This window comes from Hyla sarda, chromosome 7, assembly GCF_029499605.1.
Source record: "Hyla sarda isolate aHylSar1 chromosome 7, aHylSar1.hap1, whole genome shotgun sequence".
Lineage (NCBI taxonomy): Eukaryota > Metazoa > Chordata > Amphibia > Anura > Hylidae > Hyla > Hyla sarda.
This window is the reverse complement of record NC_079195.1, coordinates 225,660,762-225,685,852: the sequence shown is the minus strand read 5'-3', so window position 1 is coordinate 225,685,852 and position 25,091 is coordinate 225,660,762. Positions and strand designations below refer to the sequence as shown.

Here is a 25,091-nt window from a genome sequence, read left to right as displayed (position 1 = left end):
CAGCCGTTGGCTGTCCGGGCATGCTGGGAGTTGTAGTTTTACAACATCTGGAGGTCCGCAGGTTGAAGACCACTGCTTTAGATCATAGGCTTACGTTAATAGCTTATCGCTTAAGCTATTAACGTAAGCCTATGATCTAAAGTATTTTCCAATAAGCTAAATTTACTACTGCGCATGCGCAGGTTTACGCTACTGACGTAGCCTACGCTAGGTCTACGCTAATAGCGTAGACTCGCGCATGCGTATGGCACTTTTCACAGATTGGAAAATACTTTACATCACCGCCCCTTGACCTTACTACTGGGGTGGCAGACTGTAGCAAACAACCTCCTCCTTATGGGGCGGATGTATGGAGGCGCGCGCATTGTCAGGACCTGCCTGTCTGGTCTCGGAGGTGGCACTGCGCTCCTCCTACAGGCTGAAGAATGCAGATTATTATGGTACCGGGTGGTGCTGGCTGGGGGGGTGCTTCAGATGAGCCGCGGGTGCTTTGGATGCTGGCTGTAAACTTTCTTGCAGCGGGCAGAGTGGCGCCCCCATGAAGAGGGTGCTCTAGGCAGCTGCCTATTTTGCCTACAGGCAGAACCGGCCCTGATGTCAGGGTATACTACTGTCATACACCTCTGATAATCCTGAAAAATGGAATGTGAAAAGTGACAAAGGCGTGTCCAGACATTCCTAATTTCAGTCACAGGGTCGGAATACATAGAAAAGTAAGACGGAATTTCTGAGCGGCATGTGTCCGTCCGATTCCGCTCGGAAACTTTGTTGTGTGACCAAGGCCTTACTTCTATATGTATTCTGACCCTGTTTTGTCTAGTATGATTGTGTCACAGATTGATAAATCTAAGTCAATGTATTGGGAATCCACAGTTAAAGGGGTACTCCGCTGCTCAGTGTTTGGAGCAAACTGTTCCGAACACTGGAACCGACACGGGGAGCTCGTGGCGTCATAGCCCCACCCCCTCAATGTAAGTCTATGGGAGGGGGCGTGACAGCCGTCACGCCCCCTCCCATAGAATTGCATTTAGGGGGTGGGCGTGATGTCATGAGGGGGCGGGTCTATGACATCACAAGCTCCCAGCGCGGCTCCAGCATTCGGAACAGTTTGCGCCAAATGCTGAGCAGTGGAGTACCCCTTTAAAGTGGTATTCCAGGAAAAAACTTTTTTTCTTATATCAACCGGCTCCAGAAAGTTAAGCAGATTTGTAAATTACTTTTATTAAAAAAATCTTAATCCTTTCAATAATTATCAGCTGCTGAAGTTGAGTTGTTGTTTTCTGTCTGGAAACAGTGCTCTCTGCTGACATCTCTGCTTGTCTCGGGAACTGCACAGAGTAGAAGAGGTTTGCTATGGGGATTTGCTTCTAAACTGGGCAGTTCCCGAGACACGTGTCATCAGAGAACACTTAGACAGAAAAGAACAACCTTAACTTCAGAAGCTCATAAGTACTGAAAGGATTAAGATTTTTTAATAGAAGTAATTTACAAATCTGTTTAACTTTCTGGAGCCAGTTGATATATAAAAAAAAGTTTTTTTCCTGGATAACCCCTTTAAGGGTTTTCCAGCAGATCCGTAATTGCAGATTTTGAATCCCCCATTGAAGTCAATAGGGAAAATCTGAGCTAAAACTCCATTGTGTCTGCAGTATAAAATAAAATCTGATGGATTTAATTTCACACCACAGTTCAATTTATATATAAATAAAAATATAAAAATAATATTTAATACAGATCTTGTGCAGTTTTTGATGTTCTTCCCTTATCGGTTTAGAACTACGACGGTCATTATAATAAGTCTGAATAAGACCATAATCTTCTTTCACAACCATCTGTTCTCTGCAGTCACCAACTTGAGCTTTACTCCTTGGGTTTCTTAAATTTTGGTGCAGACCTGATCCTTAGAGATTGTTGACACAGGGCACAATTTGCTAAAATGTATTACCAATTTATAGAACAGTTTTTGGTGATTATTTTTTTTCCCTTACAGATTTTCTAATAGATTTTGGAGGAGATTTATTAAATACCTGAGCAGAGCAAAAGTTCCAACAATTGAAGGATTACCCCTAACAAAACAATTCGTGTCCCGACCTGTTTTCCCCTAAAAACTGCGGGCTTCATCAGGGGGAACCAAAGGCAGGAACATTTTTAAAGGGGTACTCCCATGACTGTAATGCTGCACCTCCCCCCCCGGTCAGACATGCTATCCCCTATCCTTTGGATAGAGGATAACATGTCTAGGGGTGGAGTACCCCTTTAAGTGGCAGTAAGATGTGCAGAATGTAAAAATGGCGCAAGCCTCTTTATAAATTTCACGCTTCTTTCTCACTCTTTGCCTTCCACACACTTTCAAAATTACAACTGTTTCAAAACTACAACTCCCAGCATGCCCGGACAGACAAGGCTGTCCGGGCATGCTGGGAGTTGTAGTTTTGCAACAGCTGCAGACACACTGTTTGGGAAACCCTGGTTTACATAATTGAATTATACTATGATATCTGTTGTTTTTTCTCCGCATGGGTTTCATATTATCCTGTCTTTTGTCCCCTGATTAACTCCGCTATTTTGAGGGGGAAACACGTTGGGACAGGAATTATCTTGTAAGGCCGCAATTTGGGGGTAATGCTTCAATTATTTTACAATATTGCTGGAGATACCTAGGTGTATGTGTGTGTGTATATATATATATCTGTTTCATAACGCCAGAAAATCCCATTTAAAAATAACTTGGTTAAAATAATAAATAATTAAAATTAAATTTATTAATTACGTTTAAAAATAAAATAAAATAAGAGACAAAGAAACGAAATGCAGAATCGTGTTGAAATAATCCGTCTTGTGTGTATATTCGTGCTCCATTTTTCCTCTTCTCTTCGCTCACAGATTTCGCGCTTGATCCCTCCGCCGCCGTGAGGTTACGATGCCAGAATTTCTTGACACAGGTGATTACAATGTGTATTTTTTCGGACGATGACTATGGCGGTCCTTTTTTTTTGCTTTTATGGAGGTTCACCGCTGATGATCTCATTTTAGGGACATCCTCCGTGGACAAACAGAGAATGTTGCAGGTCGCCGACCGCCTGCAGAGGAAACTGAAGGACAAGGGGGAGCTCTCGCACCACGAGAAGCTGTGTATACTGTGCGACACGCTGGCCAGTCCGCTGTTTAACCAGATCCTGACCGTGCAGCAGTCCATCAAACAGCTGAAGGAACAGGTATGACTGGGATGGTATCATATGTCAGGACCGTTTAAAGGGGTACTCCGGTTCAAAACAAATGTTCTCAAATCAACTGGTGCCAGAAAGTTATAGAGATTTGTAAATTATGTCTATGTAAAATTCTTGATCCTTCCAGTACTTATCAGCTGTTGTATGCTCCAGAGGAAGTTGTGTAGTTCTTTCCAGTCTGACCACAGTGCGCTCTGCTGCCACCTCTGTCCGTATCAGGAACTGTGCAGAGAAGAAGCAAATCCCTATAGCAAACCTCTCCTGCTCTGGACAGTTCCTGACATGGACAGAGGTGTCAGCAGAGAACACTGTGTTCCGACTGGAAAGAACTACACAACTTCCTGTGGAGTATACAGCAGCTGATAAGTACTGGAAAGATTAATATTTTTATATAGAAGCAATTTTCAAATCTGTATAACTTTTTGGCACCAGTTGGTTTAAAAAAAAAAATAAAAAAAAATTGTTTTCCACCGGAGTACCCCTGGAAAAAATTTTTTTTTTTTTTTTTTTTTAAATCAATGATGACAGAAAGTTAAACAGATTTGTAAATGACTTCTATTAAAAAATCTTAATCCTTCTAGTACTTATAGGCTTCTGCATGCTCCACAGGAAGTTCTTTTCTTTTTGAATTTCCTTTCTGTCTGACCACAGTGCTCTCTGCTGACACCTCTGTCCATTTTAGAAACTTTCCAGAGTAGGAGAAAATCCCCGTAGCAAACCTATCCTGCTCTGGACAGTTCCTGACATGGACAGAGGTGTCAGCAGAGAGTACTGTGGTCAGACAGAAAGGAAATTCAAAAAGAAAAGAACTTCCTGTGGAGCATACAGAAGCCTATAAGCACTAGAAGGATTAAGATTTTTTAATAGAAGTAATTTACATATCTGTTTAACTTTCTGTCATCAGTTGATTTAAAAAAAAAAAATTCAGTGAAGTACCCCTTTAAGGCCTCATCTTGGAAGTAATTTTCGGTAATTGCAGTTTTATGTATTTTTTTTATTTTTATTTATTATTTATTTATTTATTTATTTTATGTGTATTTTCAGTTTTTTGTTTTTTTTTACCTGTAATGTGGATTTTTATTATTTTGACTGCAACCAATTGTATTTATTTATTTTTAATTCCAGCTGAACCGCATGCCGGCCGACCGCTCTGCAGAATTCGATTTCACAAAGAAAGGTTTACTGGTATTCGATGCCGACTCCTCTGCCCAATTGGGAAACAAGAGCAACTCCGTGTCCTTTGACAATTTCATCTCGTCTAGATTACCTCTTGTCAAACCCTACTTGGGCACCGAAGAGTTCACCAAAAAAATCCATCAGATGGCCGAGGTAAGTGACTGTCTGTCCGAGCCACATCCTGGAATTATAAAAAGTAAATACAAAAAGTTAAATGTTACATATATTTGCCTTGATTTGATTGGTCACCCAGATATCTACGATAACTTAGTTGAGGTTCTGTTTTCTTTTGAAGCATGCAGGCTTTATAGTTTGCTTATAAAGCGGATTTTTTTGCGGTATGTCTACCTGGAAAATTTCCCCGGACTATGCACGGAAAGCGGGCCCCAGAATTTCCGAGCGAATTTTGCAGACATAATTGACATGAGAAAAAAATAAAAAGTAAAAAATTAAAACCTTTTAAAAGATATGCACCCAAAAAAAAACTGGTCCCCTACCTGCAGCCACTTCACCCATGGCAGCACAGCTAGGCTCCCTTGCATGTGTGCTGTGCTTGAAATTACAATTCCGTGCAGCCCTGTGGAGAATGATCTCCCTCCCACCCAGCAGTCACTCTACTCATTGAAGCACAGACAGGCTCCCTTTCAACACCTAAATAGTGATGTAATGTCCCGGGCCGCACTGCAACCTTGGAAAACCTGAACAACACTAATTTTGTATGCTGCTAAAAATGGGTCAAAGATCACATAAGAATTAAAAGACCAGCCAACAAACAAAGGTACAGACACTATATTGGGAACTACACTAACTTTACAGCCCCTGTAGCATAGTCAAAAAAATTATAATCTTAGAATACCCCTTTAATCCACTGCATATTCAGGGCTTTGGAGTTCAGTGGGCGTTCCTAATCCATTATAGCTGTCAATCACTTATAAGACCACCCACTGAAAAAAAAAAACTTTTCTCACACGTATGTATATCAGTTTGCTCAGCTCCTCCTGCACTGTAAAGCGCTGCCTGCAGATTGACCTACATTTTCAGCGTGACTGGTTCCATTTTAGCGCGCCCTCTATCCCAAAAAATCACTACAGATATGGCCTCCATTACAGTTTTTCTTATCAAAGTAAATATCTGTTCACTTCAATTTGGTTTAAAACACAGGTCCTGCAGATGGGATCACATTTTGAGTGTTAAAGGATAGAGACAGAAAAAAAAAAATGTGTTAAAGGGGTACTCCGGTGGAAAACTTTTTTTTTTTTTTTTTATCAACTGGTGCCAGAAAGTTAAACAGATTTGTAAATCCTTCCAGTACTTATTAGCTTTTGAATACTACAGAGGAAATTATTTTCATTTTGGAACACAGAGCTCTCTGCTGACATCACAAGCACAGTGCTCTCTGCTGACATCTCTGTCCATTTTAAGAACTGTCCAGAGTAGGAAAAAATCCCCACAGCAAACATATGCTGCTCTGAACAGTTCCTAAAATGGGCAGAGATGTCAGCAGAGAGCACTGTGGTCATGATGTCATCAGAGAGCTCTGTGTTTCAAAAATAAAAGAATTTCCTCTGTAGAATTCAGCAGCTAATAAGTACTGGATGGATTAACATTTTTTAATAGAAGTAATTTACAAATCTGTTTAACTTTCTGGCACCAGTTGATTTAAAAAAAAAAAAAATAAATAAATAAAATTTCCACCGGAGTTCCCTTTTAAAGTAATTTTTCAGTATAAAACACGCTACAGTGGAGAACTTTGGAGGAGCGCGCTCGCCGGAACTTCATTATTTTTAACTTAAAAAATCTTAATCCTTCTAGTACTTATTAGCTGCTGAATACTACAGAGGAAATTATTTTCTTTTTGGAACACAGAGCTCTCTGCTGACATCATGAGCACAGTGCTCTCTGCTGAGATCTCTGTCCATTTTAAGAACTGTCCAGAGTAGGAGAAAATCCATCATAGCAAACAGATGCTGCTCTGGACAGTTCCTAAAATGGACAGAGATGTCAGCAGAGAGCACTATGGTCATGATGTCAGCAGAGAGCTCTGTGTTCCAAAAAGAAAATAATTTCCTCTGTAGTATTCAGCAGCTGATAAGTACTGGAAGCATTAAGATTTTTTAATAGAAATAATTTACAAATCTTTTTAACTTTCTGGCACCAGTCGATTTAAAAAAAAAAGTTTTCCACCGGAGTACTCCTTTTATAGTAATTTTTCAGTATAAAACACGCTACAGTGGAGAACTTAGGAGGAACGCGCTCGCCGGAACTTCATTATTTTTAGCTAAAAAAATAAAAAAAATTTGAGAAATCTTTGTCGCCAAACACTAGTTAATTCAGCCCCGGTTTAAGCGGGAACTTATCGTACAACTTTATTTTAGCTGGAGAATGAAGTGTGAAAATAGTTCTGAAATTCCCTGAGGTTTTTCGGCGCGGCGCTGACTGCATGTGGTGCTCTCTGTTTGGCGGAAAGTAATGAAGTGAGATCCTCGGCAGAATTAATTTATTATCTAAGCGCTGAGTTTGTTCTGTCTTACAGGATATAAATTTCTCCTAGTTCACCGGTCTCCGCGGAGCAGATTGAACGTGTTGGCAGAGACATCGGCGCAACAAATCAAAATTCTATTTGTTTTTGTTTTTCATTAGGGCAGGCAAATTGAATATATAGATATCGAAAAACCTCCTGTAGGAGGCCTCGGATTCAGCGTCGTGGCGCTCAAGAATCCTAGCGGGGGAGACGTCGGGGTGTTTGTCAGAGGGGTTCAGGCCGGAAGCCTCGCAGACAGGTAAGATTTAAATACTTTATTTGTTTTCCTTATTTTTTTGCATTTGATTTATTTATATTTATTTTTGAAATTTTTTTTTCAAGCCTCCCATCAATTTTTATGGCTTTTTCTTTTTTTTAATGTAACGTAAGAGAGACCCATAATTTACATCAATCTGAACCTCCAGCCATCAGCGGGATAGAAAACGGATGGGAGGGAGATTGGCTGGGAAGGGTAATGTTGTGTGACAGAGAATTTATTTTTATTTTTTATTTTTTGTGTAATGGCTGATTTTAGTAATGTGGATAATGATGTGGCGGGTCAGGTAAGGTCAGCGATTTTCGCATCGGTCATTGATACCAGATGGCGTCACGTGGCTGTTAGGATTTCAAAACACGAAAAGCGAATGGAATAAAAAAAAAAACTCCACCTTGGAGGTGATTTCCCAAAGCGAAACAAGACGATTCCCCCCTTTTTATATTTATTTATATATATATATATATATTTTTTTTATGAATAAACAGAATAGAATAAAAAACATAATTTAAATTTGTACAGATCAGCGATATTTATAAATGTGGAAAGTTTTTACTACAGGTGTTCCAGGATCAAGTCTAAGGAAAAAAAAATTGTTATTTTATGGTGAAGGGCACATAGACCTGAGCCGTCATTTCTTACTCAAAGATGATTAATGAATAGTCTTGTATGGATGCAGCTTTTTGTGAGTGAGTTCAACTCTGGAGTATAATACAGGATATAACTCAGGATCAGTACAGGATAAGTAATGTAATGTAATGTACACAGTGACCTCACCAGCAGAATAGTGAGTACAGCTCTGGAGTATAATACAGGATATAACTCAGGATCAGTACAGGATAAGTAATGTAATGTAATGTACACAGTGACCTCACCAGCAGAATAGTGAGTACAGCTCTGGAGTATAATACAGGATATAACTCAGGATCAGTACAGGATAAGTAATGTAATGTATGTACACAGTGATCTCACCAGCAGAATAGTGAGTACAGCTCTGGAGTATAATACAGGATATAACTCAGGATCAGTACAGGATAAGTAATGTAATGTATGTACACAGTGACCTCACCAGCAGAATAGTGAGTACAGCTCTGGAGTATAATACAGGATATAACTCAGGATCAGTACAGGATAAGTAATGTAATGTATGTACACAGTGACCTCACCAGCAGAATAGTGAGTACAGTTCTGGAGTATAATACAGGATATAACTCAGGATCAGTACAGGATAAGTAATGTAATGTATGTACACAGTGACCTCACCAGCAGAATAGTGAGTACAGCTCTGGAGTATAATACAGGATATAACTCAGGATCAGTACAGGATAAGTAATGTAATGTATGTACACAGTGACCTCACCAGCAGAATAGTGAGTACAGTTCTGGAGTATAATACAGGATATAACTCAGGATCAGTACAGGATAAGTAATGTAATGTATGTACACAGTGACCTCACCAGCAGAATAGTGAGTACACCTCTGGAGTATAATACAGGATATAGCTCAGGATCAGTACAGGATAAGTAATGTAATGTATGTACACAGTGACCTCACCAGCAGAATAGTGAGTACAGCTCTGGAGTATAATACAGGATATAACTCAGGATCAGTACAGGATAAGTAATGTAATGTATGTACACAGTGACCTCACCAGCAGAATAGTGAGTACAGTTCTGGAGTATAATACAGGATATAACTCAGGATCAGTACAGGATAAGTAATGTATGTACACAGTGACCTCACCAGCAGAATAGTGAGTACAGCTCTGGAGTATAATACACGATATAACTCACGATCAGTACAGGATAAGTAATGTAATGTATGTACACAGTGACCCCACCAGCAGAATAGTGAGTACAGCTCTGGAGAGAGGTTGGGTGTGTCTGAGCTCCTGTGACTTCCAGAGACTTCCAGTGAAGCAGCGTTTTCATCCGCCCCTACCCAGGTGTGTGGCAGGCGCCTGGGTAGGTTTTTCCTGCTATGGACCCCAGAATTCCATCATCCACTCCCCGTTTATGGCCGGCTGGGAGTGTGAGGGAGCATGCGACGGCCAGTAGCCAGGATGGGGTGAGGCGTTCAGCCAGGACCCACAACATCCCCCCCCCCTCCCCCATCCCCTGCTGGAAGCTGCAAAGCTTCCAGCAAAAGTGTCTCCAGGCAAAGGAGTGCAGGAAAGGCTAAGGTGTCTGGTTCCTCTGAACCCCAGCAATGGGGAGTAAAGGGGCCCAGAGAATCCCTGGCTACCTTCGGATCCAGAATCCAGGCTAAGATGGCAGAATATGAGCAACTCGGCAAACAGCTCAGAGGCCTGAGGGAAGAGCTGAAGCTTGTGTCTTACCAGGCAGATACAGCAGCCAAGACCAAGAGAGCAGCATTCACTGCAAAGGTGAGATCGTTAAAGAAAGAGGTGGAGGATCTGGTGCAGCTGAGGTCGGACATTGTGGCTGGAGCTGGATTTCTCGGTGAGAAGCTGATCAATAAGGAAAGGTTCTCCAAAATGCGTGCCTCCAGAGGTTCAGAAAAACAGCATGATGACTGCCAGAGCGAGGAGGAGGAGATGGAGGAAGGTGATGGAGGTGAGGAGGGCAATGTGAGTGGGGGGGATATGGACATGGGTTCTGTTGGTGCCACCAATGTTGCCCCTGACCCCCCACTTACCCTGAGTGAGGACTACATAATGGCAGCTCAGGTGGCCTTACCTCCCTCCAGCGAGGATGAGGACGGTGATGGCAGTGACTGTGGTGAAGGCAGCGGCTTGGCGGATGGGGGTCTCCTGCGGGCGATTGTGATGCAGGAGTCCCCCACCCGTCTGGAAAATTTTTCTTTTGGAGAAGATCTGGGCCCAGAGGAGAAGAGGAGGAATAAAAAAAAGGGCAAGAAGAGGAAAAAAACTGAAGGGCAGATAAAGTTTGTGTTTTCTCCCCTCCAGCAGTCTGGGCTGGCTGAGAAGTCAGTTCAGGGTGCTGGGTCCCCCAATCTGCCAGACCCCGTTTCTGTAGTGGAGCGGGGCCAGCATGGGGGATACAGTAGTGCACCCAAAATGTCCGCGGGTGCTATAGAAAATAAAGGGCACCCTCCTGTGAGGGGGGAGGGTGTCCAGGCACCAGAAAATGGCGGCAGTTTCTCCCGTTCAGGGGGCGGTCCCCGGGTTGAAGTGAGCGGTACAAGTCCTGGCGCTGCAGGGCACTCCCCTGTGAGGGGGGGGAGTGTCCGGGCACCAGACCTTGGTGGTTCAGGGGGCGGTCCCCTATGTGCGGTTGGTACCGTTTCTGGCGCTGCGGGGCACTCACCTGTAAAGGGGGAGGTTCCCTGCACGTCAGCTGCAGTAGGCGGGGCAGGAGTGCGTCCGGAGGGACAGCTCCTGCCAAAATCCATGACTTCGTGTGAGGGGGCGGTGCCATCCATATCAGAGGCGGAGCCTGTGTCTGCACCCCAGAAGACTGGAAATGCAACCTTAGTCCTGAAACCGGCGACCCTTATACATAATGCAATAGACCCAGCCAGCCCAGCCTGTAATATACAAAGTGTAAGCAAGAGTGAAAGTGAGAGCAAAAATGTGTGGAAAAATGGTAATGTCCAGAGTGTGAGTTATGGTAGTGCGCATGGGAGGAGTTGTAGTAGCAGTGTGGATGAGGGGTGTGCAAGTGGGGTGCAAGAGAGGGGTGCAAGGGGAGTGCAAGAGAGGGGTGCAAGTGGAGTGCAAGAGAGGGGTGCAAGTGGAGTGCAAGAGAGGGGTACAAGTGGAGTGCAAGAGAGGGGTACAAGTGGAGTGCAAGAGAGGGGTACAAGTGGAGTGCAAGAGAGGGGTGTAAGTGGAGTGCAAGAGAGGGGTGCAAGTGGAGTGCAAGAGAGGGGTACAAGTGGAGTGCAAGAGAGGGGTACAAGTGGAGTGCAAGAGAGGGGTACAAGTGGAGTGCAAGAGAGGGGTGTAAGTGGAGTGCAAGAGAGGGGTGCAAGTGGAATGCAGGTGAGGAGTGGTAGTGGAATGCCAGAGAGAGGTTTGACTGACACCTCAGCTAAGAACAAGGGTCCTGGTTTGGGATCTGGGTCAGGTCCTGGTTCGACTGCCCCCCCGGTAGTGGCTGCTTCTCCCAGAAGCTATGCCAGAGTCACTGCCGGGGGATCAGGGGGATCCCCATCTCCATCTGGCTCTGGGGGTCACTTGCAACAGCGCCTCCTGGAGGCTCTACGTAGGGGAGACAGGTCAATCCATGTAGAGGGGAGGGGTGAGGTTGACCTGTCTTTTTGGATAGAAAGACACGGCTTAGGCGCCTTCCGAGAACAAAACGGGGAGGTGGTCTGGTCCCTCCCGACATCCGGGCAGGAAAGTGGCCGTAGGAATGTGGTCCGTTTAGTGTGGAGGGGCGAAGATGCATGTCCGCCTCGGGGTAAGGTGGTTGAGCTCCTCCTCCGGATGGAATTCAGGGCAAGTGACATCTTTGCCCTGATCCACCCCTACGGTACTTCCGAATTTGACATCAGCTTCGTTCGGCCGGAGGGTTTGGAACTCTTCTGGTCGAACTATGAGGTGGTGAAGAGTGAGCCCGGCTGGCGGGATTTCGCCGTAAAGGCGATATCCCGTCAGAATCTGGCCAAGAAAGTGACCGTATTGACACGTAACGAGTCACTATCTTGCTATGACATCATGACCTGGCTCAGCCGATATGGGGATGTGACGGACATGCCAAGAAAGAACTATGACGAACATGGGATCTGGTCTGGGGCCTGGACGTTTTCCGTCAAACTGAAGCGTTCGGGGAGCACTGTTGCCCACATCCCATCAGCTGCTTTTCTTGGGAGAGACAGAATCCAAGTTTTCTACCAGGGGCAACCCAAGGTCTGTCACAGGTGTGGCAGCCCCACCCACTTTAGCGCAGCTTGTACCGTGCAGGTCTGTGCACTGTGCGGTGGGGTAGGTCATCTTGCCGCATCCTGTAGGCAGATCCGGTGTCATCTGTGTGGTGTCTTAGGACACCCTTTCAGCCGTTGTCCTAGCGCTTTTGCCCGGGCAACTGTCACCTTGGCTGGGGAGAGCAGTAATGTTGCCTCAGCTGGGGAGGGCACGAGTGCGGGTGAAGGTGCAACAGGGTCAGTGAAGAGGAAAAGTCCCGCCAAGCTGAGGCGGGAGGCTAATCGCAGAAGGAGCAGGGAACTGGAGAGTTCCCATGTGGCAGGAGTAGCTTCTGACCCTGCTCCAGAGGTTAGTCCTGAAACTGCTGAGGCCCTGGAGGAAAATGTGCTGGAGGAGGAAGCGAGGAGAATCTGTGGAGAAGAGGGCAGCAAGGCCGATCTTTCCGATTCCTCCCACTTTGAAAGTGTGGATGAGGAGGGTGAAGAGCGGCCAAAAAAGAAGGGCAATAAAAGGGGAAAGAAGAGGTCGGAGCCCTCTAGTCCCCGTGCTACGGACCAGGTCCCAAGCGGAAGCCTACCTGCCCCCCCTCTGATTGATCTGTCTAACCGGTTCTCTGTCCTTGATGACATCTCCTCCCCCTCTTTGGAGGGGGTGGTCGAGGATGGGGTACCTGAAGTGGGGGAGCCTCCGGGGGGAACTGGGCCCTGTCCTGATGGGGCAATTTCCTCAGTGGATGGGGCCAAACCAGAGCCAGACGGAGATGGGGATTCAAAAATGGACCAATCAGAGTCTAAAAAAAGGCTAAAAGAGAAAGAAGCCTCCTCGTCTGGGGATGAGGGGGTAAAGAAAAGACAGAAATGAGGGGGTTAGGGCCGTCTAACTCAATCACCCATGATGGCGGCACTCACCCCATTGACGCTGGCATCTATTAACTGTGCCAGTATAAAGTCTGATACGGCTAGATTCGCAGCCTTTGATTTTCTCGGCCGTGTTGAAGCCGATATTTTGTATCTGCAGGAGACCAGGTTGTCAGATCTAGCCTCCCTGGTAAAAGCCAGGAGAGAGTGGAGGCGTGGCCCCTCCCACTGGTCTCTTGCGGCTGAGCCGTATAGTGGGGTGGCGGTCCTTTTTACCGCTCCGGTTGAATGCAGACGGGTTATTGAGTTAGAAATGGGGAGGTGCCTGATCTTAGATGTCTTCATGAAGGGACAAGAGCTCCGGCTCATTAACATCTACGCTCCACAAACCAAGTGGGGCCGCAAAGATCTCTTTATGAGGATCAAGCCCTTCCTTTTTACTAGCCGGCAAGTGATCTTTGGAGGGGACTTCAATACTGTCACAAGGTCCCAAGATAGGAGAGGTTCCAATGGTCCGCTGGCTTACGATAGCATAGCTCTCAATAATATAGTTAGGGAAGCTCGCCTAGAGGACGCCCACATCCGGAGCCCCTCAGGCCACGCGGGTTTCACCTATCATCGAGGTAGCTGCAGGTCTAGGATAGACAGGTTTTATTTAAAGGAGGAAGCCGTCTCTTCCGCAGTGTCCGTGGTTGAGGTGGAGTTCTCCGATCACTGTATGATTTTGTTTTCCTTGAATGTTTCAGAGACCCCCCGGATGGGTAAAGGTTATTGGAAGCTGAATTCGTCCCTCCTGGAGGAAGTGGAGATAAGACAGTCCTTTGAGGATTTTCTTCAGAGTCAGGTACCTTTACTGGACCTTTGTAGTAGTAAGTCAGAGTGGTGGGAGATATTCAAGAAGCGGGTTGCGGGGTTCTTCCGCCAGCTCTCGAGCCTCAGGTCCCTGAACAGGTATCGCTTGTATCAGGGTCTGAGGAGGAAACTCGAGCTTCTCGTCTCGACTGGAGGTACCCGGGAGGATATCTCCAGAGTGAAGTCCTTGTTGATGAGGTGTCAGTATGATAGGCACGCATCTTTGGTTTTTGAGAGGGATTTTGGGAAGTACCGCTCGCCCGACCCTTACAGAAACTGCAAGATGTCAGTGAGTAGTAAAATCATCTCAGGACTGATTGATAGTACGGGATCTCTGAATCGGTCCAGATCAGGGATCCTGGAGGTCGTCAGATCCTTCTACTTGCACCTCTTGGGGAGGAAGGATCTGGATCGGGACAAGATGTCGGCTTTCCTGGCTGAAACCATTCCTGAGCCAGGGGTAGACCCCTCTCTTGGCGTTTTGGCAGAAGAGATTAAGGAAGAGGAAGTGAGACTGGCGATCGAGGGGCTTGCCCCCAAGAAGTCGCCAGGTCCGGATGGCTTAACATCCGAGTGGTACAAGACCTTTAAGGAGTCTTTAGCTCCCCTCTTGACTGTGGTATTCAATGAGTGTCTCTCCTCGGGCACTCTGCCGAAGTCAATGAGGAGGTCAGCCCTGATTCTTCTATCAAAGGGTAAAGATCCCAGCCGTATTGAGAATTGGAGGCCCATAGCTCTTCTCAATACGGACAGGAAGCTTCTGGCCAAGATACTGTTTAATCGGTTGGTGGATTTTGCACCCCGACTCCTTTCGGGGGCCCAGCACTGCTCTGTTCCAGGCCGAAGCACGTTAAGTGCTGTCCTCAGTGTCAGGGAGGCAGTGGAGCGGAGCAGTGCAGGTCTCTGGAAGGGGTACTTACTGTCCTTGGATCAGGCAAAAGCATTTGATCGGGTGAACCATGACTACCTCTGGTCCGTCCTTCTAAGATATGGCTTACCGAGTACTTTTGTTAATTGGCTCAAGATCTTGTATGCAGGGGCAGAGAGTTTCCCGCTGGTGAACGGTTGGTCTGGCCGCTCTTTTGAGGTTGGGTCCGGAGTCCGTCAGGGTTGTCCTTTGAGCCCGCTGTTATACGTGTTCGCAATCGATCCCTTCGTCCGGAGGGTAGATTGTGGACCGTTGGCGGGAGTCGGGATGAGTCTGGCGGAGCCGGATGTCGCCCAGAGAGTGGTGGCGTACGCTGATGATGTCACCATTTTCGTCTCCTCGAGGGGGGAGGTCGATGTGGTGATGTCAGAGGTGGACCGCTACTCGGAGGCTTCCGGGTCTAAGATCAACCGGGATAAGTGTGAAAGTCTCTGGCTGGGAGGGGGGGATCCCACATTTGATCTCCCGGACACCCTTCCGGGGCCCCAAAAATCAGCAAAAGTTTTGGGCATCACATTCGGCCAGGATGATTATCCCACCAAAAACTGGGATGGTAAGCTCCAGGATGCCACTCAGAAGGTGAACCAGTGGAAGGGTTGGTCTATGATCCTCAGGGAAAGGGTACACCTGATCAAATCGTACCTGCTCCCCTTGTTTATCTACCTGGGCAGCGTATGTATCTTGCCAGAGGCTTACTACACTAGGGTCTACAGCCTGTTTTTCCAACTGTTATGGGGGAACAGGATGAACCTAGTCAAGAGGGAGGTTACGTACCGCACGAGGAGACTAGGGGGTTTATCTATGGTAAACCCTGTGGTGTTCTTAACAAACACCTTCTTGGAAGCCAACATCTCAAACCTCTGGTCAGAGAGGGCTTTTCCGTGGGTACTCTCCTGCAGGGAATGGTTTCGGCCTTTCTTCCAGGAATGGGAGACAGGAGGGCAAGTGAAGGACCTCCGTACGCCCCATGGATATCTTCCGGCTTATGCTACCCCGACTCTGAAGGCGATACGTCGGTGGGGTCTGGGAGTGTGGGAGATCAGGACCCAGTCAAGGCAGTTCCTTGACAAACGGGTTCTGTTGACCCACTTCCAGAAGCCTCTGGCGCTCAGGGACTGCCCAGGTCAGGATCTGAGGGTGGGGTTGTTTCTTTTAAACATGAAAAGGATCCCCCAGAAGTTTTGGGACTTGGCCTGGCGCTGCTTTCAGGGGAAGCTATATGTGAGGGACAATTTGAAGTGTAGGAGATCTGATGACCGGGACTGTCCCCGAGAAGAGTGTGTGGACACGCTGGAAAGCATGGACCATTTCCTCCTTCATTGTCCCTTTAATATAGGGGTTTACAACAGGGTGGGCGCTTCCATTGGCTGGAGTCAACTTGCCGGCCTTACCTACCCGGAGTGGGCTTATGGGGCATTCAGGAACCTGGGTGGTCGAGACCGGGGCACTTTATTCTTAGTTAGCTTAGTGATTAGGTACCACACGTGGAACGCACGGTGTTTAGTGTCTACGCAGCGTAAAGTCCTCTCCGAGGTGGAGGTCTGTAGGAATATCACAGGTGACCTCGGGAAGATCAGGTCTTTGGAGTATGGCAGTCTTGGTACCAGTAGGGCTTCTCTCCTATGGAGAGGGTTTTCTTTTGATGTGCCCTAGGTACTAGACCTTCTGGGTAGAGTACCCTTGTTTTGGTTAGGGACAGTGATGTAAGGGGACAGGGTTAGGGTGATAGTAGGGTCAGTTTCTATTTTAGGGATAATGGTAGGGTGAGAGGTAGGGAGGTGTTAGGGAAAGTATGTAAATTTTTGTATGTATCAGGATTGCCATCCTTCTTCCTGGTGGTGGGCTAATGCATGTGTACCATAGCTTTTTGTTTTGTTTTCCGATGTTTAGGTTATGAAGGGCTTACAGGCACCGAACTTGGGCCTAGTGTGGGTTATATTGTTTATGTATGTTATAAAGTTGGTTATGGTTAAGTTGGTTGGGAGGAGTTCTAGGTTGGGTGGGTGTATTTGGTGGGTGGTGGTTTTCTTTTGGCGGACCTGGCATCGGTCAGTCGTGGCTGGACATTGAGAACTGTGGACTCTGACCCATGTACAGAAGGGCGGGTGGTGTGGGTGAAGGGATAGTTTAGAGTAGGATGTTTTATTGTATATTTAGGAGTGTTTCCTGTATAATAATAGGTGTGTATATAGTGTATATAGTTTATATGTATAAATTGTGTACATTACATGTAATTATTATAAAAATATATATATAAATGTTTTTTTTTTTTTTTTTTTTTTTTTTTTTTAAATCTTGATTTGTGAATTATATATTGTTTATATTGTGTTTATAGTAGAGATAGATATGGCAGTCGAACCAGATGTTATTTTTGTAGTAATTTTTGTATCCAGTTGTGGTTTAGGTCTTGTGGGATAACATAGAAAACTAATGTATATATGTGTGTGTGGAAGGGGGAAAAAAAAGTGTGTGTGTGTGTGTATATATATATATATATATATATATATATATATAACATTTGGTGTGCAGTGGGAGTGTTTTCGGTTTGTAATATGTGATTTTTCCCAAGTTTGGGTGTTTTTTGAGTTGTAGATTAATTTATCTTTATGCCTTTGTAAAGTTATGGATCTGTGATGCATGTGTGTGGCATAGTATTATTATTATTATTATTATTATTAGTGTTATTATAAAAAAAATAAAAAATAAAATAAAAAAAAATAGTTTACAAAAAATAAAAAAAAATAAATAAAAAATAAAACATAAAAAAAAAGGGGTGGTGGTGTGTAGTGGGAGTGCTTGTTGTGTTTTCTGTGTGTTTTGTAGTGTGTGTTTTTCCCAAGTCTGGGTGTTTTTGAGTTACAGCTAAATAGTGCTATTTTTATGTTTCTTTTTTGGTTATGTAAGTTGAGTATGCATGTGAGTGTGTTGTTAGATATTTGGTTATGTAAGGTGTGTTTTTCTTTTTGTTAGGAAAACTGGGCTGGCCGGTTAGGCAGGATTTATGTTCTTTTATTTTAAATGTAAAGTTTTGGTTTATGTTATTTCATGTTGCTGTTTTCAGTTATGGCCAAGTTGTGCTGGTTTTGTGTTTTTGTTATGATTTATATTTTTCTAATAAAAGATCTACAGGATATAGCTCAGGATCAGTACAGGATAAGTAATGTAATGTATGTACACAGTGACCTCACCAGCAGAATAGTGAGTACAGTTCTGGAGTATAATACAGGATATAACTCAGGATCAGTACAGGATAAGTAATGTATGTACACAGTGACCTCACCAGCAGAATAGTGAGTACAGCTCTGGAGTATAATACACGATATAACTCACGATCAGTACAGGATAAGTAATGTAATGTATGTACACAGTGACCCCACCAGCAGAATAGTGAGTACAGCTCTGGAGTATATAGGATATAAATCGAGATTTTCCTAGCTTGTGACGTAAAATATTAGTGTTATATCAGACAGGAGGCTCGTATCTTGCATTAAATCTTTCTTTTTAATGCCCATAGCAGAAAGTTAAAAAAAAAAACATTCATAACGTATATTTCAAAGAAAAACTTTTTGGACTACATCTCCCAGCAGCCCTTGTGATCCTCTTCACCACTCCTAGCCCGACTGGCTCATATATAAAGGGCTATCTGGAACCACTCCTCCTCTTTCTTTATCCGGCTTTCAGCACGGCAGGTACTATCTTGAAGTACTGGAACTTCTTATATATCAGACAGGAGGCTCATATTTTGCAAGTTCAAAGCTGAACAATAACATACACATCAAAATAAGATATATAAGGTATTTACAACACGGACATGGAGACATGTTCTTCCGGACGGAAGTAAAAATGACGGAACGTCGTCTGAGACAACTAATAAGCCGCCCTAAGAAAATCTGACAGAGAGCCACCAGACATCACCACTTAAGTAGCCATAGCCCCTCTGGAAGAGTGAGCGCCAAACAGGGAAAAATCAATCCCTTCCATTTCCATGGCCAAACGCACCCATCGGGCTAGGGAAGCCGGTGTGACAGGAAGGTGAGGTTGGACATAAGAAATAAGCAATTGATTATGGCTAGGAGAACGGAGAGGTGCTGTTCGGGTCTCATATTCTTGGAGACAGCGGACAACTCAAAGCCTGGGATGCGCCGGAAAATATGGATAAAAGACGGACTGGAGACCCGTCTTGGTCCTGCGTACAACCGAAAACTGGACACCACCAGGCGAAAATTGACACCGAGTGATATCCAGAGCTCTAACATCCGATACTCTCTTTATAGAGACCAGACATAAGAGGACGGTCAATTTTATGGAAAGAATCTTCAAAGAAAGATCATTATTGTCTTCCCATGAAGAAAACATATCCAGTACGCGGGAAACATCCCACGTAGCTTGATATTTAGGCCGAGGAGGGAGTTTTAAATTTGATACCGCGCAGAAGTCTGCACACCAGAGGATGCTTGGCCACTGGTAAAGAGTCTACAGGATAGTGGTAAGCTGAGATAGCAGATCTATAAACATTTATAGAGCTATAGGATTTTCCTGAATCGAACGAGTCAGCTAAATAATTATCCACTGCCTGTACAGGTGCCTGAACGGGATTAATTTCCCGTTGATCACACCAATGAACCCAGAGTCCCCAGGCAGATCGATATGCCGATCTAGTCCCTGGGGCCCAGGCCAGGGCGAGGAGGTCTCTAGCTGATCTAGAAAGGTCATTACCTTACTCCGGCACCCCGAAACCAACCAAGCAAGGAGAGGTAGGTTGCCCTCCAATACTAGGGGGTGGAGACCCCTGCACGGATTCGTTAATATGTGGTTCAGGGCTGGTAATAGCCTGGGAAAATCTATCGTCATCCCCAGAAGCAGGGGAAACCACGGCTGAGTCGGCCACCAAGGGGTGATAAACACTATCGTCGCCCTCTGAGTTATTATCTGGAGAAGGACTCTGGTGATCACCGGGAAGGGAGGGAATGCATAGTGCATCCCTTCCAGACACCGTCGACAGAAAGCGTCTACCGCCGACGCCTCCGGATCCGGCCTCCCACTGTAGAACCGAGGTAACTGGTGGTTGAGGCGAGATGCAAAAAGATCTGTGTGTAACGGACTCCAGAGATCTCGCAGTGCCAGGAAAACTGAGCGATCCAGCGTCCAGTGGCTGGAGTCGACCAAATAACGGGAGTTCCAGTCTGCCACGGAGTTGGATACTCCTGGAATATATTCCGCAATAGGAATAAGGTCGCGGGACAGGCAGAAATGCCAGAAGCCAGACGCGATGTCCGCCAGTACTCTGGACTTCGAACCCCCAAGGCGGTTGATATATTGAACCGCCGCCACATTGTCCATGCGTAAAAGTACGCAACAATTGGACTCCGGTGCTAGGAAACTCCTGACAGCGAAGAATGCTGCCAACAGTTCCAAAGCGTTGATATCGAGAAGAGACTCTTCTTCTGACCATATTCCGCCTGTGGATTGATGACGGCAGCGGGCCCCCCAGCCTTGCCTGCTCGCGTCTGACTCTATGATTACGTCCAGGCAGGAGTTGAAAATGGTCTTGCCGTTCCACTCGACAGCATGGCGGAGCCACCAACTCCACCAACTCGGACAAAGGGTTACTTCGTCCGCATAATGTAAACCCTGCCGAAGATGCAGGGTCTTGAGTCGTTGGAGGGCCCGATAATGAAGAGGGGCCGGAAAGATCGCTTGAATGGAAGCCGACAATAAGCCGACTATGCGAGCGATCACCCTCAAAGATACTTGACTCTTGCGTAAGACAGCCCTGATTTCTTTGCGAATCAGGGCCAGTTTGGCTTTGGGTAAACATAGGACAGCTCTTCTGGTGTCCACCAGAAACCCCAAGAACTCCATCTCCTGAGCTGGAGACAGAACGGATTTCTTGCGGTTTATGAGGAAACCAAGTTCCTCCAACAGAGATACTGTCCAATGACAGTGTAGTCTGGCTAGTTCTCTGGAGCGGGACATGATGAGTAGGTCGTCCAGATAAATTATCAGATGCACTCCTCTGCTCCGGAGAGCTGCCACCACGGGTTTCATCAATTTTGTGAAACACCAGGGGGCTGATGATAGACCGAATGGAAGGCAAGTGAATTGCCACAGACGGTCACCCCATTGAAACCATAAGAAAGGTTGGGAAGCTTGATGCATTGGCACGGTGAGGTAAGCATCTTTTAGGTCCACCTTCACTAGCCAATCTTCGGGACACAGGAGGTCGCGTAAAAGATGGATGCCTTCCATCTTGAAGTGATGGTATGTCACGTGTTGGTTTAGATTTCGCAGGTTTATTACGGCACGGTAGCCGCCATCCTTCTTCTTGACAAAGAAGAGGTTGCTTCTAAACCCGGGAGTCAAGGGGTCGACCTCTTGAACCGCTTGTTTGTGTAAGAGTTCTTGGAGTTCACATAAGAATAACCAATAATAGTAAAGAAATACTGAATAAAAAAGTACAGATTGACGAAGTCTAATAGACTAATACAATATGAACTAGAAAGAAGTACTGACTAAATCAGTACATAAGAACTAAATACACAGACTAAAAGGATATACTGAAAAGTGAATTAAAGAAAAGAATACACAGAAAGAATTAAAGATACACAAATCTCAGTAAGGCTGGGTTCACACTACGATTTGTAACTACGGTTCCCGGAGTGAACCGCAGCCTCTGGTCGGCTGCTTTTTCGGCCGTATGCGGTTTCCCGGTTCACTCCGGTCAGCTTATAGACATGCATTAACTACGGTTCCCGAATACGGCTGAGTGCGGGTGCCGTGATTATGCCCCGCCCACCCCTCCTCCCAGCCATATACGGGAACCGTAGTTACAAACCGTAGTGTGAACCCAGCCTACTTATCACTCAACTGACTGCCATGAGCAGAAAGAAAGAGTGGTTCCAGACAGCCCTTTATATATGAGCCAATCGGGCTAGGAGTGGTGAAGAGGATCACTAGGGCTGCTGGGAGATGTAGTCCAAAAAGTTTTTCTTTGAAACATACGTTATGAATATTTTAAAAAAAAAATTCTGCTATGGGCATTAAAAAGAAAGATTTAATGCAAGATACGAGCCTCCTGTCTTATATATAACTCAGGATCAGTACAGGATAAGTAATGTAATGTATGTACACAGTGACCTCACCAGCAGAATAGTGAGTACAGCTCTGGAGTATAATACAGGATATAACTCAGGATCAGTACAGGATAAGTAATGTAATGTATGTACACAGTGACCTCACCAGCAGAATAGTGAGTTCAGCTCTGGAGTATAATACAGGATATAACTCAGGATCAGTACAGGATAAGTAATGTAATGTATGTACACAGTGATCTCACCAGCAGAATAGTGAGTACAGCTCTGGGGTATAATACAGGATATAACTCAGGATCAGTACAGGATAAGTAATGTAATGTACACAGTGACCTCACCAGCAGAATAGTGAGTACAGCTCTGGAGTATAATACAGGATATAACTCAGGATCAGTACAGGATAAGTAATGTATGTACACAGTCACCTCACCAGCAGAATAGTGAGTACAGCTCTGGAGTATAATACAGGAAATAACTCAGGATCAGTACAGGATAAGTAATGTAATGTACACAGTGACCTCACCAGCAGAATAGTGAGTACAGCTCTGGAGTATAATACAGGATATAACTCAGGATCAGTACAGGATAAGTAATGTAATGTATATTTGTTTTTTCCCCTGATTTTAGAGATGGACGTCTTAAGGAGAACGATCAGCTTCTGGCCATTAATTACACTCCGCTGGACATGACCGTCTCGCACCAGGAGGCCATATCTCTGCTGCAGCAGTCTTCTGGTCACATTCACTTGGTTGTCGCTAAACAGCCACCTCCGCTCCTTCCCCAGACCCAGATTCCCCAACAGCATGAAGAGGTATATTCACATTGTTTTGGAGTATTCTCATAGGTCAGTGTTTCCCAACCAGGGTGCCTCCAGCCGTTGCAAAACTGCCACACCCTGCATGCTGTGTGTGGTAGATATTCAACAGCTTGAGGCACCCTGGTTTGGAAACACTGACCTACACTTTGTATTACACAATGTACCTATGTACTACGGTTGCTTCAGCTGTTGCGAAACTACAATTCCCAGCATGCCCAGCATACCATATAATTGTAAGTCTTAATAGAAAAATGCAAAGAGTTGAAGGCTTCACAGCAGCACAGAGTATTTATGAAACGACCCAACCTACTGCTACCTACCCAACCTACTGCTACCTACCCAACCTACTGCTACCTATCCAACCTACTGCTGACTTTCCAAACTACTGCTACCTATCCAACCTACTGCTACCTCTCCAACCTACTGCTACCTCTCCAACCTACTGCTACCTCTCCAACCTACTGCTACCTCCCCAACCTACTGCTACCTCCCCAACCTACTGCTACTTACCCAACCTACTGCTACCTCCCCAACCTACTGCTACCTCTCCAACCTACTGCTACCTCTCCAACCTACTGCTACCTCCCCAACCTACTGCTCCCTCCCCAACCTACTGCTCCCTCCCCAACCTACTGCTCCCTCCCCAACCTACTGCTCCCTCCCCAACCTACTGCTACCTCCCCAACCTACTGCTACCTCCCCAACCTACTGCTACCTCCCCAACCTGCTGCTACCCAACCTACTGCTGACTTTCCAACCTACTGCTGACTTTCCAACCTACTGCTGACTTTCCAACCTACTGCTGACTTTCCAACCTACTGCTGACTTTCCAACCTACTGCTGACTTTCCAACCTACTGCTGACTTTCCAACCTACTGCTGACTTTCCAACCTACTGCTGACTTTCCAACCTACTGCTGACTTTCCAACCTACTGCTGACTTTCCAACCTACCGCTGACTTTCCAACCTACCGCTGACTTTCCAACCTACCGCTGACTTTCCAACCTTCCGCTACCTATCCAACCTACCGCTACCTATCCAACCTACCGCAACCTATACAACCTACCGCAACCTATACAACCTACCGCTACCTACCCAACCTACCGCTACCTACCCAACCTACCGCTACCTACCCAACCTACCGCTACCTACCCAACCTACCGCTACCTACCCATCCTACCGCTACCTACCCATCCTACTGCTACCTACCCAACCTACTGCTACCTACCCAACCTACTGCTACCTACCCAACCTACTGCTACCTACCCAACCTACTGCTACCTACCCAACCTACTGCTACCTACTCAACCTACTGCTACCTACCCCACCTACTGCTACCTACCCAACCTACTGCTACCTACCCAACCTAAGACACTAGGTAGATCTGGTAGTTCAGAACTGCCTCAATGAATGATGATTTTTTTTCCCTTTTATGTCCAGTACTATAGCTGATTATGGCTTCATTCTCACTCCAAGCGCGCCCACCAGAGTGAGGCTAATCAGATCAGCATAGGGGGGCGTAATGTGCTGCGGCGAGCGCGCTCTAGATGAACAGTATATGTACATATTAAATATGAGCAATTAATAAAATGGGCAACTGCTAATGTTCATCCTAATGGGAGCCATATGGAGCGGCGGGGGTCTCCAGCATGAAGCCCCCGGGCCAGAACGCTCCTCCGACGCCTGGGGCTCTGTATATTACAATAGTGCTGTATTATTATGATCCTGCTGCAGGACTGTGCGTCTTCATGATTTTAACATGGGGGGGGGGGAGGGGGGAGTTGCAGACGAGACATTTCAACAAAAAAAATCTTATTCTGTGTTTTTTTTTTCTTTTTACCAATTGCAGATACGCTGGGGCCACATGGAAGAGATTGAGCTCATTAATGACGGATCGGGATTAGGGTTCGGGATCGTCAGCGGCAAAGCCAGCGGTGTAATCGTGAGAACCATCTTACCCGGGGGACTCGCTGATCGGGTAATTTATCTTTCCCAATTTTACCATAATATTTAATGCACAGAGAATAATTAGTTCTATTTAAACAATATGTGCGCAGTAGATCTGCCCCATCGATCATTCCCATTTCTTGCAATTTCCATTATTTTATGTCTTATTAATTTAAAGGGGAACTCCGGTGGAAAACATTTTTTTTTTTTTTAAATCAACTGGTGCCAGAAAGTTAAACAGATTTGTAAATTACTTCTATTAAAAAATCTTAATCCTTCCAGTACTTATCAGCTGCTGTATGTTCCACAGGAAGTTGTGTAGTTTTTTCCAGTCTCACCACAGTGCTCTCTGCTGACACCTCTGTCCATGTCAGGAACTGTCCAGAGCAGGAGAGGTTTGCTATGGGGATTTGCTCCTGCGCTCTGGACAATTCCTGACATAAAAGTAATTTACAAATCTTTTTAACTTTCTGGCACCAGTTGAATTAAAAAAAATAAAAATGTTTTTCACTGGAGTACCCCTTTAAAAAAAAAAAGAAAACAGCCTTT

At 45.5% G+C, this 25,091-nt stretch overlaps 1 protein-coding gene across 5 annotated transcripts in view; it reads left to right on the top strand.

Moving 5' to 3' along the window:
- PATJ (PATJ crumbs cell polarity complex component) overlaps positions 1–25,091 on the top strand; it is a 292,499-nt gene that overhangs the window by 19,591 nt on the left and 247,817 nt on the right. For all 5 annotated transcript variants that reach the window (XM_056532909.1, XM_056532907.1, XM_056532910.1 and 2 more), the window contains exons 2-7: positions 2,884–2,942; positions 3,034–3,215; positions 4,353–4,556; positions 7,044–7,183; positions 22,406–22,589; positions 24,445–24,573. In XM_056532909.1, coding sequence (XP_056388884.1) covers positions 2,921–2,942; positions 3,034–3,215; positions 4,353–4,556; positions 7,044–7,183; positions 22,406–22,589; positions 24,445–24,573 — 861 coding nt within the window. In that variant the 5' untranslated portion in view covers positions 2,884–2,920. The remainder of the gene's footprint in view (positions 1–2,883; positions 2,943–3,033; positions 3,216–4,352; positions 4,557–7,043; positions 7,184–22,405; positions 22,590–24,444; positions 24,574–25,091) is intronic.